General features: G+C 37.8%; 1 protein-coding gene across 10 annotated transcripts in view; it reads right to left on the bottom strand.

The window, feature by feature from the left end:
• sh3glb2b (SH3-domain GRB2-like endophilin B2b) overlaps positions 1-11,575 on the bottom strand; it is a 59,168-nt gene extending 47,593 nt beyond the window's left edge. For all 10 annotated transcript variants that reach the window (XM_036580406.1, XM_036580409.1, XM_036580411.1 and 7 more), the window contains exons 1-2: positions 11,432-11,575; positions 1,760-1,901 (exon numbers count right to left, since the gene is read on the bottom strand). In XM_036580406.1, coding sequence (XP_036436299.1) covers positions 1,760-1,901; positions 11,432-11,494 — 205 coding nt within the window. In that variant the 5' untranslated portion in view covers positions 11,495-11,575. The remainder of the gene's footprint in view (positions 1-1,759; positions 1,902-11,431) is intronic.
• Between the last annotated feature and the right edge of the window lie 3,569 nt (positions 11,576-15,144).

Below are 15,144 nucleotides of genomic sequence, written 5' to 3'. Positions count from 1 at the left end.
TCATCTAACAGGTTATTGAGCAGACTTGCTGACATGGAATCACATTTTGACATTACTGTCTTTATCGTGTCTTGTTTTTGCTATGATTTGCAATGATGTACAATGTGTGCATGTATAAATGTGTGTAGTACATGTAATTATATGTAGAGTTGGCACTGATCTAATAGCCGATGTTAGTACGTAGCCAATTTCAGTATTGAGCTAATACTGAAATGCTTGATCAGCTATCAGATAAAAAAAGAACAAATATGATTCTAAAACCACTCTAGTCTCGATATGGGTCAGATATGATCTTGTAATGAGAATACACGTCTGGGGACAGCCATCAGAAAGTTGGGCTAAATGAGGCTGGGAACAACCTGAGTGTGAAATTTCTAAACCAATCCAATACTTTATGAGATCGCATGTATGCCCATATACATAACATGAGTTATCATGGCTGAAAAGTCCATCCAAAAAACGCCAAATAAGCATACAATGAGCGTTACATGCAGTAAAAATACACACTACATTAGCATTTTGCTAGCTAGTTTGTTTTGCTTGTGTTATTGATTACTGATGTTAAAAGAGTACAGACTAGAAGAATTTGGGGGTGGGTTTTAGAGGGAGCGTACTCTTCTTAGCAGCGAATTTGGCCACAATCCAGCACCAAAAGTTTAACAAGTGGTTCCCAGACCTGTATTCTCATTACACGATCAAATCTGGCCTCATAAAACTATAACCAAATCAAGCCTTAATTTTTAGCATAATACTGTTTCTAGCGCAATATAACATAAAAGAGGAGGATCAGTGATGTTTTTCTTTGATAGTGATATTGAAACCCAGATTATCAACTGATACTGATTTTCTTTTTTATAAACTACTAAAATAAAAACTACTAAGCTTTTTTAAATAGCGGCATTTCACTTAAGATGGGCCATCATGCTGAAATTGTTGTACCCACAGCTGTACACAGCTAACATCACAGCACACAATGTGCTGTTCAAAATAGATTTGTTAAGTTTGGATCAGATTGATTTTTTTTTTTTATTCCTTTTCTGATATCAAATCCTGAAATTGAAAGTTTTCTTCAATATTGGATATCTCATGCCAGACTGGTGAGATGCACAGCAGGGAGATAACTAATGTAACTATTCTCACTATCTGAATGTCTAAAATTTAAAATAAATTCTATTTGAATATCACAAAGAATAAAACATTATATTGTATTGTTCATGCAGAGCATCACTCTTCCATATAATCCCTGTTATCCTTTCTTTGCTTGTGGTCATCAATGCAGCATAACCTGTACTAGCATAAAATAAAGCACTGAATTCTCCAGTAAGTTAAAAAACATTTAATTTCATAATTTTTTATCTGTAAGCTATTAGTGTTTTTAGCAGTTTGTGAATGATACGTTTAGGTAGCCAAGTGAAGTGCTTCAATTCAAAATATTTTATTTTAATAAGCTAATTTTAAAAAAAATCAGTACAGAACAACACTCATGGTTAAAATATCAATATCAATATAGATACTTGTAAATAAAAAGTGGTATTGTGTCATCTGTAATTATGTGTGCGCAATGTCTGGTCACCCAGATTTTATCAGGGATCAGTGAAGTATATTTATCAATGTTTCTGTGTATTTATCTACACTCACTCTATTGGTCTCTCCAACATTCTGAATCGTTTTTCTAAAGGATACTTCTAATAAATGCTTCCACTGTCTGTAGCCCCCTCAAACTCTATTTTAGCACTTCTGCATAAGGAGTTAATCTTACTGGGGTTAGGCTGCAGCAATACTTCGGTCTGCCTGAAGATCTTCTCAGTCCAATTTTTGGTGCAGTCTCCTCTGGCAATTAGATTCTCAAGGTGGGCGTCCAGTTCAGTCTTCTCTGCCTGGCCCAACTTCTCCTCCGTGAACTGGCAAATAGAAGAAACGCAGATTGAACATATTGTCTTTTTTTTTACTAAGCATTTGGAGCAGAACTGCAAGGTTACAATGATGCAACCTTCTAACGAACAGCAAGAAATGCACACATAAATGCTGAAGAGAAACAAAATCCCTAACAGCAAATTCACAGATGCAGTATGGTACCGTGCTGCCTTCTGCCGTGACTGACTAAAGCAGATCTCATTTTATTAGCAAAGCAAGACTTACAGTGAGGGAAAACAAGTATGTAGACAACTTTGTTTTTGTAATTGAATATATTTCCAGTGCATATATCTACCTCAAATTTATACACAATGTCTTTTGACCTTCTATTTATAAATACGCATAAACAAAGATATGTTTCATAAAACTAAATTGATAGGGAAAATGGATAGTGTCAATGGCTGGGAAGACAAGTAGTAATCATAGTGAAGGCTAAAAAGCTTCCTAAAGCACAACATTATAAAACAACACTAACAGAAAAGCTACAAACATAGTAAAGAACTTAAACATTCCTGTCAGTACAACCAGTTTGACAATATGCAAGTGGAAAGTTTATGGATTCACAATTAATCGCTCCCCAACAGGTGCACCATTTAAGATTTCACAACATACTGTCAGACTAATAGTGAGGAATCTAAGAGAAAAGCCAGTAGTCACCCAAAAAAGAGCTGCAGGATATTACAGGAGAATTTAATCTCATTGCCCAAGAAACTGAATCTGGGGAGAAGATGGATGCTTCAACAACAATGACAATGACAGAGCCGATATATGCACTGAAAATATATTATATAACAAAATCAAATTAACACTAGCTTGTCACAGATAGGCAGAAACGCTTTAAAAATCCTTTTACATTGATGTCAGCAGCCTCCTGAACATGAGTCACAAATCACTGGCTGAAAAGTGCAGTGACATTCATCAAGACATGCAGAGAAGTATAACCACAGTGTTCACTCTCTGACGCAGTGAACATGTTGATGTATTAAGGATAAAGAGAAATGAAAGCAAGAATGAGGAAAATATGTAGAGAGGCAAACTGAAATACCGGATCATGTGTAAGGACACAGAAGCTGCATAATACCACCTGGGCAATGTCTAGACGAGGCCGTCCCTCAAAACTCAGTGTCAGAGCAAGAATGAGACTTGTGAAGGAAGCCAAAGAGAGGCCAACAATCACTTTAAAAGAGACTGCAGCGATGGTGCAGTCGATAAAAATATTGTTCTACGTACAACTGGCTTGCATATGAGGATGGCTAGAAAAAAAGCCATTACTGAAAAAAAAAAAAACACATCAAAGCATGTCTGGAATTTGCCAGGAAGCATCAGAGCGACCCAGCTAAAATGAGGGATAAGGTTCTGTCGGTCACAAGACCACACACTCCTCAACAAACACCATCCCAACAGTGAAGTATAGGGGTAGCAGCATGCTTTTTTCTGCAGGGACTGGGCAATATACAGGAAGATACTGCAAGACAACCTGCCTCAGTCTGCTAAAAAACTAAAGTTTAGGAGAAACCTTACCTTTCTGGAGCCCAAGCACAAGGCCAATGGAGTGGCTTAACAACAAGAAGGTGAATGTTCTACAATGGCCAGGTCAATGTCCAGATCTCAATCCAACTAAGAATCTATGGCATGATTTGAAAATTGCGGCCCACAAACATCATCCAACCATCCTGAACAACCTGGGGCAAACCTGCCAGGAAGAACGGGCAAAAATCTCTCCCAAACAGTGTACAGTGTTTTAAAAGCTTACTTAAAGTTGTTACTGCAGCAAAAGGTGGTTCTACTAAATACTAATGTAAAGGGGTTGAATACTTATGTAAGAAGCAGTTTTAATTTTATATATTTTTAAAGATCTGCTGTCAAATAAAGAATTTTGACATGGAAATTTACTTTAAGAGCATTTGTTTTGCAATATAAATACTAGCTGGAAAAATCTGTGTGTTAAGTTATCAAGCATGCACTATATATTTAATCAAAATCCTTTTCAGTTTTCTAAATGCCTGATTGCATTTTGGGAACTGTGAACATACAGTACAATACATGTATCAGTTATACAGATCTGCAGCTCTACATCCACTTTTCAGCATTATTTATTTATTTGTTTGTTTACTGATATTTGAGCCATAACACACGGGATAACTTTCAGTTTATGTTTCTATCCAATATAATAAGCCTGTCCGCGTCTTCTGACAGGGGGACAATTATCAGCTGACAGAAAATGTTTCCCCATCACTCAATAGTGTTGACTGGCTAAGAAGACATCAGCAGGCTCACCGCCAGCCATCTGCCCTCTCTCTCTCTCTGACTCATAACCAACAAGATCAAAGCACCTAATACCTGATATACTGCCTTAAATGGTCATCACATCAGCATTAGGACACTAAAACAGACAGAAGGTGGGCAGGCTGTAATTGAATATTCAGTTAACTGTTCCATGTGGCAGCGTTTAAACAGAGAAAATATTGAAAACGTATATTAAACTGCAGGGGGGAAAAATCATTGAAATATGCTGATATCACATGGGGCTGAAAGAGTAATCGTTTTTATGTTGAAACATTAAAATCTCTTTTGAGAGAGCGCAATTTGCAAATCGCAAGACCTGCAATTTTTGTGGGCTATAATCATGTTGAATAGTATCTTAATATATTTTAGTGTTTTGGTGGACAGTGATGGACAACATATATTAGAGGTGGGCATCTCTAGGCACCTCACGATTCAATTCGATTACAATTCAGAGGGCTGCGATGCGATTATAAAACGATTACCTTTTTTTTTTTTGATTTTGTAACTTTGGTTTTGGTCTCGTTGTAGAGAGTGGGGGGTCACTGTGTCAGTAAAATATCTTCAAAGAGTGCTCCAAAGAGTGCAACATGGCGCGCAAGCCCTGGTTCTCAACAACCGAGAACTGGTGTGCAGACCGCAGGTCACATAGCAACGCAGTCTCGCCCGGCTAGTAGCTAACAAAAAGGCAAAGAGAGAGATTTATGACGAACATTTGGAGACGAATGGACTTATTCGCATTTATAAGCACCACAGTTGGTTTCCTAGTACGTTAAATCTGCAACGAGAGACTGTCAAACAGTAAAAAGTTGCGAAGATGAAGTCAGCTTTCTTTTTTGAAGTTTTCCGTTCCGAATTTAAGGTGGAACGGGAAAATTCGAACGAGAAGCTGGGGAATAAGAAGCGACTTCAGCCTTGTAAAACAGTCGAACATTAAGAGACATTTTACAAGAAACTGTTCTACTTTTGAGGAAAAGTTTTCTGGCGGAGATGGGAAGAAAGCTTAAAGCAGAGCAAAGTAAATCTGCGTTTAGCCTATACCAGGACATCAGCACATACTGACACATACTGGACATTAAATGTTGTGGCTCCCAAGGTGGTTTGATTTTTGTTGGAAGGACAAAATGGCTCTTCCTAACATTTGGGTTGTGACACCTGACCTAACCTAGCTTTTAATACAGAGGGTGCCGGTCAGATTCCGCGCTCATACAGTGTTTTTGTTATGTGCCGCCACAGACTGTCTGGGTGCTGCACTTTCGCACTTCCAAGTTCCGCCTTTTGCGTTCCGTCAACACAACGTTATAAATTAAAATTTAGAAAATCAATTTTTGACATTTGTGAATCGATTCAGAATCGTCCACATCCGCATTGCAATGCATCTAAGAATCGATTTTTCCCTCCACCCCTAATATATATCCTGATTTTCATGCATTCTTACTGAAATGCATTAAAAGACTGATTTTTCGATCTTTTAACAAAGTTAAAAAAGTAATAACTTTTATAGTGCAAAACACAAAAAATGAGAATCAGCATGTCTGCAGGGAGACATTACTCAGAACTAAGAACTACGGATGAACATTTGAGTCAAATTAAATTTTCAAACTTTTAAAGCATTTGCCTCCACCACTTCCTATGTGGTATTACTCTGTTTTTTTACTTCCTGTTGCGCTTCTGTCCAGGGTAAGGTAGCTTTCGGGAGGCTGCAGTAGTCTTTCTAAGCCCTGTCCCAAAATGCAGCCCAAGCTCGGAGGTCCTTCTCAAAGTCTGAACTTTAGTGAAATCAACAACATCCGGACCAGTGGTGCAGTTCTAAGAAAAAAAAAGGTATGCTATCTGTTCTAGCCCTGGACACAAAGTTACCAAATAATGCTTGAGAAAACACTAACGTTAGAATAAATATCCAGTTAGGTCTATAAATATTTGGATGTTGACATATTGTTATTTTTAACTGTCTACCACAGCATATTGGAGTTGATGTTGAATATGAGCTCAAAGTGACTTTCAGCTTTAATTTGAAAGTATTAACATCCAAAACGGGTAAACAGTGTGGGACGTACAACCATTTTCATACATAACTGCCATTTTTAGAGCTCAAAAGTAATTGGACAATTGCCTACTCAGCTATTACATGGTCTGGTGTGTTATTCCCTCATTTTTTTACTTACTGTTACATGGTCTGGTGTGTTATTCCCTCATTTTTTTTACTTACTGTTACATGGTCTGGTGTGTTATTCCCTCATTTTTTTTTACTTACAAGTAAGCATATACAAGTTCCAGGGTTGATTTCAAGTGTGGCATGTACATTCGAAGTCTGTTGCTGTTATCTCTGAATATAAAGTTCAGTGAAGCCATCATTTGGCTGAAAAATAAAAAAAAACATCAGAAAGACAGCAAAAACATTAGACCATATCAAATATTAGGTACATTTTTAAAAAGAAAGATTGCACTGATGAGCTCAGAAACACCACAAGGCCCAGAAGACCATGGAAAACAACTGTGGTAAATGACAGAAAATTTCTTCCTCAACAGTTGGCCAGATCAAGAAAATCCAGGAGGTAGGCATATCAGTGTCCATGTCAACAGTCAAGAGAAGACTCCACCATAGTAAATACAGAGGGTTTACCACAAGATGTAAACCATTAATAAGCCAGAAAACAGGAAGACCAGATTAAAGTTTGCAAAAAACATCCAAAAAAAAACCCTGTACAGCTCTGGAACAACATGTGAAACAATCAAGCATGTATTTCACTTATTAAAGACAAACCTGAAGGTAAAACATCCCAAGAACAAGCAGGAACTGAAGACGACTGCAGTGAAGGCCTGATAGAGCATCACTAGAGAAGAAACCTATAGTCTGGTGATGTCTGTGTTCCAGATATTATTCTGTTATTATACATAATATCTTCAGTTCCAGATATTATTCAGATATTGTACAGTATCAAATATTAAAAATAGAAATTTCTAAAAAATCTGTGATTGCTGTTCAATTACTTTTGAGACCCTAAAAATAGGGCGGCTCTTTCTGAAAACTGGTGTAATTCCTATACCGTTCAAGTGATTTGGATGTAAATACTCCCAAATTAAAGCTGCACTTTGAGCTCACAGAATTTTTTTTTTTTATTTTAATTCAAATATGTTGTGGTAGGCAGCTAAAATAACAATTACTGTATTACCTGACTGTATACATGCAAATAATATTAATACAATAAACAATGATTTTCCACAGTCCATTCTTTCTGTGAGCAGACAAGCCAATGCTAAGGGTCTGAAAGGATGTGTAGCTGTCAAGAAGCCATTAATGAGAAAAGGAAATAAACATAAAAAGCAAAAAAAGAAAAGAAGAAAAAATGTCAAAAACAGAAGCTGGTGTTCTTTAAGCAATGAACTGGCCAGGCCTCAATATCACTGAATGTGTTTGGGACACTTGAATCGTGGGAAAGAGCAAAGGCAACTGAAGTCTGAAGGGTGGAAAAATATCCCTGCAGATTTCTCTGCAAAACTAAAAGAAAGTTTCCAGAAAAGAATGGAAGCCTCGAAAGACAAAGGGTGAAGAAAGTATTAAGTACTGAAGTATTGAAAGAATCAAACTGTTTCTTACACGGTAGTACTGAAAAAGCTCTGGATTCAATACATTGTGCAACCCTATGTATGACAAGCTTTTGGACTTATCCGTTATAAGTGACCCATCAGGTTAGCCGTCACAGCTTCAGCATTCAAAGAACCTGTCTAATGCTGAGCGTGCAGCATGGATTTCCCCTGAAGCACAAAGGAATACCCCTGCGCTAAATATGCCACTCACAGACAGGGAAGACCCCTGCTGATGCAACAGAAAATGCAGGATGCTGGAGTTAAAAACAGGCAGCTGAAACATGCTCAGGAACATCACTCATGTCTCTTACTCCTACTACTACCCTCACCAACACCTCCACACACACCTGCTGAAGAGACCTTCCCTCAGGCCCCTTTAACATCACATGAGTGTCTGGACAACACATATACTCTTCAGCATTAAAGCATTGAATAATGAGATATCCCTCCTGACCCACTGAGTACTGAAGTAGAGAATTCTGCAGGGAACAGAGAGCGAAAGAGCGAGAGAGAGAGAGCGAGCGAGTGAGTGAGATCACAAGAACACACACAATCAGCTGGCAGGCATCTTTCAAAGCTCAGCATACAACACTCAGTCATGCCTATTGTTAAATTTAACACAAATAAGCAGGTGTGCAACACAGTGTTTTCATCTACCATAAAACCTTATAACATAAGCGCTGGAGGCTTGGATGAGATACAGACATTAGGACGTAACTGGCAGGCTAATGTTTACTTCCTATCATTTGTTTTTGGCCAAAGTAAAATTCTTAATCTATTTTCATAATGCAGTAAAGTCTTTGTGCCAGTGGATCTCCCCATACTCTTTGTTAAACATTGTTGGCAGAATGGGCTGTTACCCAGTGTCTGCATCTTTGAATGGCAAAAAACAAACAAACAGCTTTACTACCACTATTACTTAATCATATTCACCGTTTTTGTGTAAAAACCAGTTGGCTTAGATATACGCACTTATTCAGCCAATAGCCCTGCCCATTCACTCTGAAGTTACAAGGAGCGTTTCAGTACGAACTGCTTTTTGAACAAGACACAATACGGGGCAGCCAATCAGAACTGAGCTCATTTATCTGTGTCAGTCTTACAGGTACAATAACAAAAATAGCCTTTTTAATAAAAGAGAAAAGAGAAAGTTGGAAAATGGTCATGTAAAAAAATGTATTATGACCGTTTTGGTACATAAAAACATCAACACAGGGGAAAAAATAAAAACACAAACAAAAATGTTCAAGATTATAAAACTTTTGGTACATTATATTTATTGTATACAACCCTGTTTCCAAAAAAGTTGGGACGCTGTGCAAAATGCAATGATCTGCAAATTATTGAAACTCTATATTTCATTGAAATTAGTAGAAAGACAACAAATCAAACGTTGAAACTGAGAAATTTTATTGTTTTTAGAAAAATATATGCCCATTTTGAATTTGATGCCAACAACACATTTCAAAAAAGTTGGGACGGGGGCATGTTTACCACTGTGTTTCATCACCTCTTCCTTTAACAACACTCTATAAGCGTTCGGGAACTGAGGGGACCAATTTCTGTAGTTCTGAAAGTGAAATGTTTTCCTGTTCTTGTTTGATATAGGATTTCAGCTGCTCAACAGTTCGGGGTCTCCTTTGTTGTATTTTTCATTTCATAATGCGCCAAACATTTTAGGTGGTGGCAGGGCTGGATTGCAGGCAGGCCATTTTAGCACCTGGACTCTTATTACAGAGCAATGTTGTTGTAATATATGCAGAATGTGGTTTAGCAATATCTTACTGAAATAAGTAAGGCCTTCCCTGAAAAAGACGTCGTCTGGATGGCAGCTTATGTTGCCAAAACATGTATATATCATTCAGCATTAATGGTGCCTTCACAGATGTGCACGTCACCCATGCCATGTGCACTAATGCACCCCTATACCATCATGAATACTGGCTTTTGAACTGTGCACTGATAACAAGCTGAGTGGTCTTTAGCCCAGAGGACACAGTGATTTGCCAGACCACAGGACACTTTTCCACTTCCCTTCAATCCATTTTAAATGAGCTCAGGCCCAGAGAAGGCAGTGGCATTTCTGGATTCTGTTCATATATGATTTCTTCTTTGTGTTTTAGAGTTTTAACTGGTATTTGTGGATGCAGCGACAAACTGTTTTCACAGACAGTGGTTTTCAGTAGTGTTTCTGAGCCCATGCAGTGATTTCCACTACAGAATCATAAAGCACTGCCACCTGAGGGCCCAAAGATCACAGCCAGCAAGTACTGGTTTTTGGCCTTGTCCCTTGCAAACAGAGATTTCTCCAGATTCTCTGAATCTTTTAATGTTATGCTCTGTAGATGATAAAAAGTATTCTTGAATTGTTGCACTATTTGATTGTGCAGTCTTTCACAGAGTGATTAACGCTTCCTCATCTTTACTTCTGAAAGACTCAGCCTCTCTGGGTGTTCCAGGTGTTTTCGTAGCATTACACAACTTTACCAGCCTTTTGTTGCTCCCGTCCCAACTTTTTGGGAGTGTGTTGTTGGCATCAAATTCAAAATGGGCATATTTTTCAAAAAACAATAAAATTTCTCAGTTTCAACATTTGATATGCTGTCTTTGTACTATTCTTAATGAAATATAAGCACAGTCATTCAGAGTGGTTTAATGTGAAAAGGTTCATTTGCAGAGAAACGTACAAATGCTGATTTCGTTACAGTTGTAGTGATGTGAACCAGGAGTCCCAACGTCTACGATGCAAATATATCCTTTTTATTTGCTCTCCAAAACCACTAGTGAACCCACATGAGTGTTTTATGTAACGTTGATGATGATAAAATAGTGGAAAATCTTAAAAAAAATAAGTTTTCCTTGGGGACTGTTTTGTCTCACAATGCTGGGCATGTATCCCTCCCCCATAAAACTACTCTCAGACAGCAGGCAGTGTATTCATAACAATCATTTTCTGCGAGGAAGCTTCCTGGTTACTATCACCACCACCGTGAACATTTCTGACCCTGCAAGATTCTCTAGAACAAAGCATTCCACACTAAACAACTCTAAATGATTTTGCTGACATATTAGCCATTTAATTATGCAGAAATTCTGAAAGCTCCCCTTTAAAGTTCTCTAATGCTTAAGTCGAACTGTCAGGTCTGGATGTTCTAGCCAAGGTTATTCTACACAGTAATGAAGTAAATATTACTGATACTGTACTAGTGATGATAATAATAGTGTTTGGTGGTGGGAGACGACACGAAGCCTCACAGCATGTTCATCTCCTGTGGACTGACTGCCACAGGCTCTCCTCTCTTTCAGTGCTCCTCTCAGGCACAGCCATGAATAATGCACGCAGGCTTAGCTTGTCGTTATCGGCTTACAATGACGAGGGGAAAAACACAGGAAAAAACACGTCGAGAAACATCCACATCCCTGTGCTTGAGTGGCTGCGGGAAGCCGACGGGCCATTTTTACAGAGGCTTTGCCTAGAAACTCAGAAGGAAAATGAGAAGGAGGGGACATATTGGTCCACTCACGCTGCACCACCGCTTATATCCACCGTCCAAACTGAAGTGAAGTGAATAACGTCGCCAGTGTCGCCTCGAGCACCGCTGACAAACATGTTTGAGATGTTTTTAAAATGAAAAATACTGCCTACCTGAACAGCACGGGTGAAGAAGACGCCGGCGTCTGACGCTAGTTTCTTGACATTGAAATCCATCGCGTTAGCTAGCTACATCAGCTAGGTTTGTAGCTATTCCTCCTGCAATGTAACGCGCGGATGGATGTGGTGGAGCTCGCGGAGGAGGCGAACGCGTTTTTGTTTCACACCCGTTTTCATGCAAACCCCGCCCTCTGAGCTGGGATTTGCTAGTTGTCTTCTACGTTCTGCGTCGCGATTGGTTAATAATTACTCACGCACAGCCCGCCCCACAACGAGCCAATGGCAGCGCAGGAGGCGGTATTTGTTAGAATACGGGTGGGAAAAAAATAACGCCGTTCTACCTACGCCTCTAATCCGCCTCCCATCAGTTACATCGGACATCCTCCACACGCCCTAGTTAAAAGGGACAAGTGTCGGTGCTGTCAGTCACGACTCAGCTTTATGTAGGCGAAAATCAAATTCTTTATTTTTTAATAACAGCTGAATCGTTATGTTTTTGTCTGAGGTCATGAACACTGTAGACTGACCTACCCATGCTTTTAAGGTACTGGTGTCCACTTGTAAAGATAAAAGATAAAGGGGAATTCCACCGAGTTGTCACAATTTCTTTATAATTCAATTGTTAAGATGTACACAAAGTCATTCATAGTATTTTGATGTAAAATGGTTCATTGTCGAGAAATGTACTGTGTCAGATTTCTTTACAATGATGGTAATGGGAAACAGGGGTCACAATGTGTATAGTCCAAATATATCCATTTTATTTACTATTCACCAGGGTATATTTTGGTTTGTCCATCTGAATTTACACGACCAAATTGTAAGGCAAATTATTCAGGAACCACATGAAATAAATGTAAATTTTTATTTTATTTATTTTTTTTTGTAAAAGCTCCCCTCAAATTAACAGAAAATATGTTTTATGATCATACACATATTGCTATATGCTTACAATTTACAGATGAAAGCCAAAAATCTTAGACGCTCTTTGTATTATTTTATAAAAATTATTTTTACAGAGCAGATCACTGAAGAGACACCATCTGTTTATAGTTTATAGCCCAGATTTGTGGAAAAATCGGTCAACTTTCAGTAGACAAAACAGTTTTGAGTTCAGCTTCTTTCATTATAAGGGTTTAAAATTACATTACCCAGGAAAGAAGACAGTCAGCTCTCATATGACACCCACCTTTTGAATGTAGCTTATGAAATATGAAAGTTATGAAGAATATGATGAAGTGCGTTTTGGAACCACCAGTGGTCCCAAGGAGTTGAAAAGGTTAAAACATCTGAGTTTTATATGTAATGTTGACAGTAGTTACATACTTTTAAATGTAAAAAACAGTGGTTAAAAAACGTTTTTATACAGAAAAATGCCAAATTAAATTCCATGGGGACTCTACAAGTTTGTGCCTCTGATCTGCAGATCAAACCTAGTCGTCTGTACGGGGAATAAGAATTTTAAAAATTGTACAATGGCCTTAACATAGTCAATTTCACAAAGTTGCTTCAATTTGAATAGCGACAGAGAAATAATGCAGAATGTTGAATATTTCTTCCTTATTCTAATTTCATAACTTTTCGTTGTTTTAAAGTTTTCAAGATTCTAAAACTTGTTTATTTCCAGGTTTAAATTAAAAAACAAATACCATATTATAAGGTGGTCTATGACTTTTAGACGTCACTTTATTTAAGTGTACATTCTATACTATACTTATTTTCACTTAGAAAACCTACAAAACATGTAATTTGACTGGGGGGGGTTTGTTCAAACTTTTGTCTACGACTGTAACATTCTGAGATTTTGGTAGATATTTTAACCTTTTGAAGGGATATCATTTTGGGTATTCATTAATAGGGCCTATAGCAGGACTTACTGCTTTGTAGAACAACAAAAACACATCTGCAGACTGACCTAATATTGTTATAAAATTGTTAGAAATATTGATAAAAAAACACCAAAAGGAATTAATCAGATTTCTGAGGTTACATTTTTATTACACTGCATCATAGCATACGGCTTAAATCTGCTTTTAAAAAAAAATGCTCACTTACATGGCTTTGAAAAGCAGATGCAACATGAATATCATCTGCAACTGAAACGTCTGTCTTTGGAGTTACACAGCTGTGTTATATGCCATTCCAGAATTTAAAACACCTTGACATGCTGTTACAGTGGACCAGTTCAGGCTTTTTCAAGTGCATCTTCACCAGGTATTGATTAGCCACAATGCTAGCACAAGTCACACCTTCTGTTGTACTTTTACAACATAAAATGAAAAGGTTGCATTGATTCTTTACCAGAATCCCTCAAAGGCCTACATCAATAGTTCAGTGATAATGGCCATAGATGTAGGACAGACAAAATAACCCAGGTTTCTGTTTTGTATTTATATGAGATTCACTGCCTTTGCTTATGTCATTTTGAACTGTACCATGAAAATCTAGGATATTGGTTCTCAGTTTTGGTTTTGGAGCTCTGCTGCCGTGCACAGTAATGATGTAAATGTACACTATATGTTCTACAGTTTGTAAAATCTCCATAGAAATGCATTGTTTTTAGCCTAATGTCACTATTATCAATGCCAAGCGTTGACTAGAGGGGTATAAAGCCCCCCAGCATTGGGCTGTGAAGCAGTGGAACTGTGTTCTCTGGAGAGACGGAACTACATCAAATACTTGAGTTGGAGCGTTCCAGAACTGATCATCCAACATCAGTACCTGACCTCACTAATGCTCTTGTGGGTGAATGCAATCAAATCCTCACAGCAATGTAGAGCCTGTCCAGAAGAGTATAGGCTGTTAACGCCTTAAAGGGGCGACAAACTCCCTGTTATTATCCTTGTTTTCAGAAAAAAAAAATTAAAAGTTATTTAAGAAGATATTTGCAAATTTAATTATATTATTTTTCAGTGAAATCTCCCACACTAGTGATATCACGTTACCATTATAAGCTAAAACAGAGAGTAGTTAAGTGAGTTGAACGTGTAGCCAAATTAAGTCCCTTACTGGCAAATGGGCTTCAGCACTTAGCCAAGCAGCTAACTTCACTTTTCTGTCTACCAGCCTTACATGATTATTAGCTTACTACGCTACAAAGCTTACGCATATAGAACAACAGCTTGTCAGAAAAAGTCTGTCACATGAAGAAGACCATTCAGTTACCTCATACGAGAACCTATTTCTGCCATTATGTTTGCAAATATTCTCAAACATTTTAAAATTCAAATTAAACCAGAAATAGATAGCATAGATAGTTTTTTTTCTGTGTATTTGGTAGCAGCTATGTGTGCTAATGTTGCTAACTTCTGGAAAGCAATAGAAGTAGAAGTAGCAATGTCGCATGTGTTTTAAGACTGTCATGGTTAAAAAAAGACAATTAAAACTGAGTGATTAAAACTGACCTTCTTGATGAATTAGCTTAGTGATAAGTTTGCATAAGCTTGGTATTCACAGGTCGTTATAAAGCCATGTTTGGCAGACTGAAAATTCTCCAACTGACATATTGCATATGCATCTGATTTTGAACAAAGTGAAAATATGTGAACATTTCTGCGATTTATATTTTCACATAGACAAGGCACCTATCCACACACTCGGGGTCCTCAAGTTTGGACATATGTTCTGATGATTTTGACACTGGAAATGGGATACACTGGCACAGAGGCGTCTCATTTTCTTTAAAACAACTTTCTAACATAGATGTA

Source organism: Colossoma macropomum, unplaced genomic scaffold, assembly GCF_904425465.1.
Source record: "Colossoma macropomum unplaced genomic scaffold, Colossoma_macropomum, whole genome shotgun sequence".
Lineage (NCBI taxonomy): Eukaryota > Metazoa > Chordata > Actinopteri > Characiformes > Serrasalmidae > Colossoma > Colossoma macropomum.
This window is presented reverse-complemented; position numbering and strand designations above follow the sequence as displayed.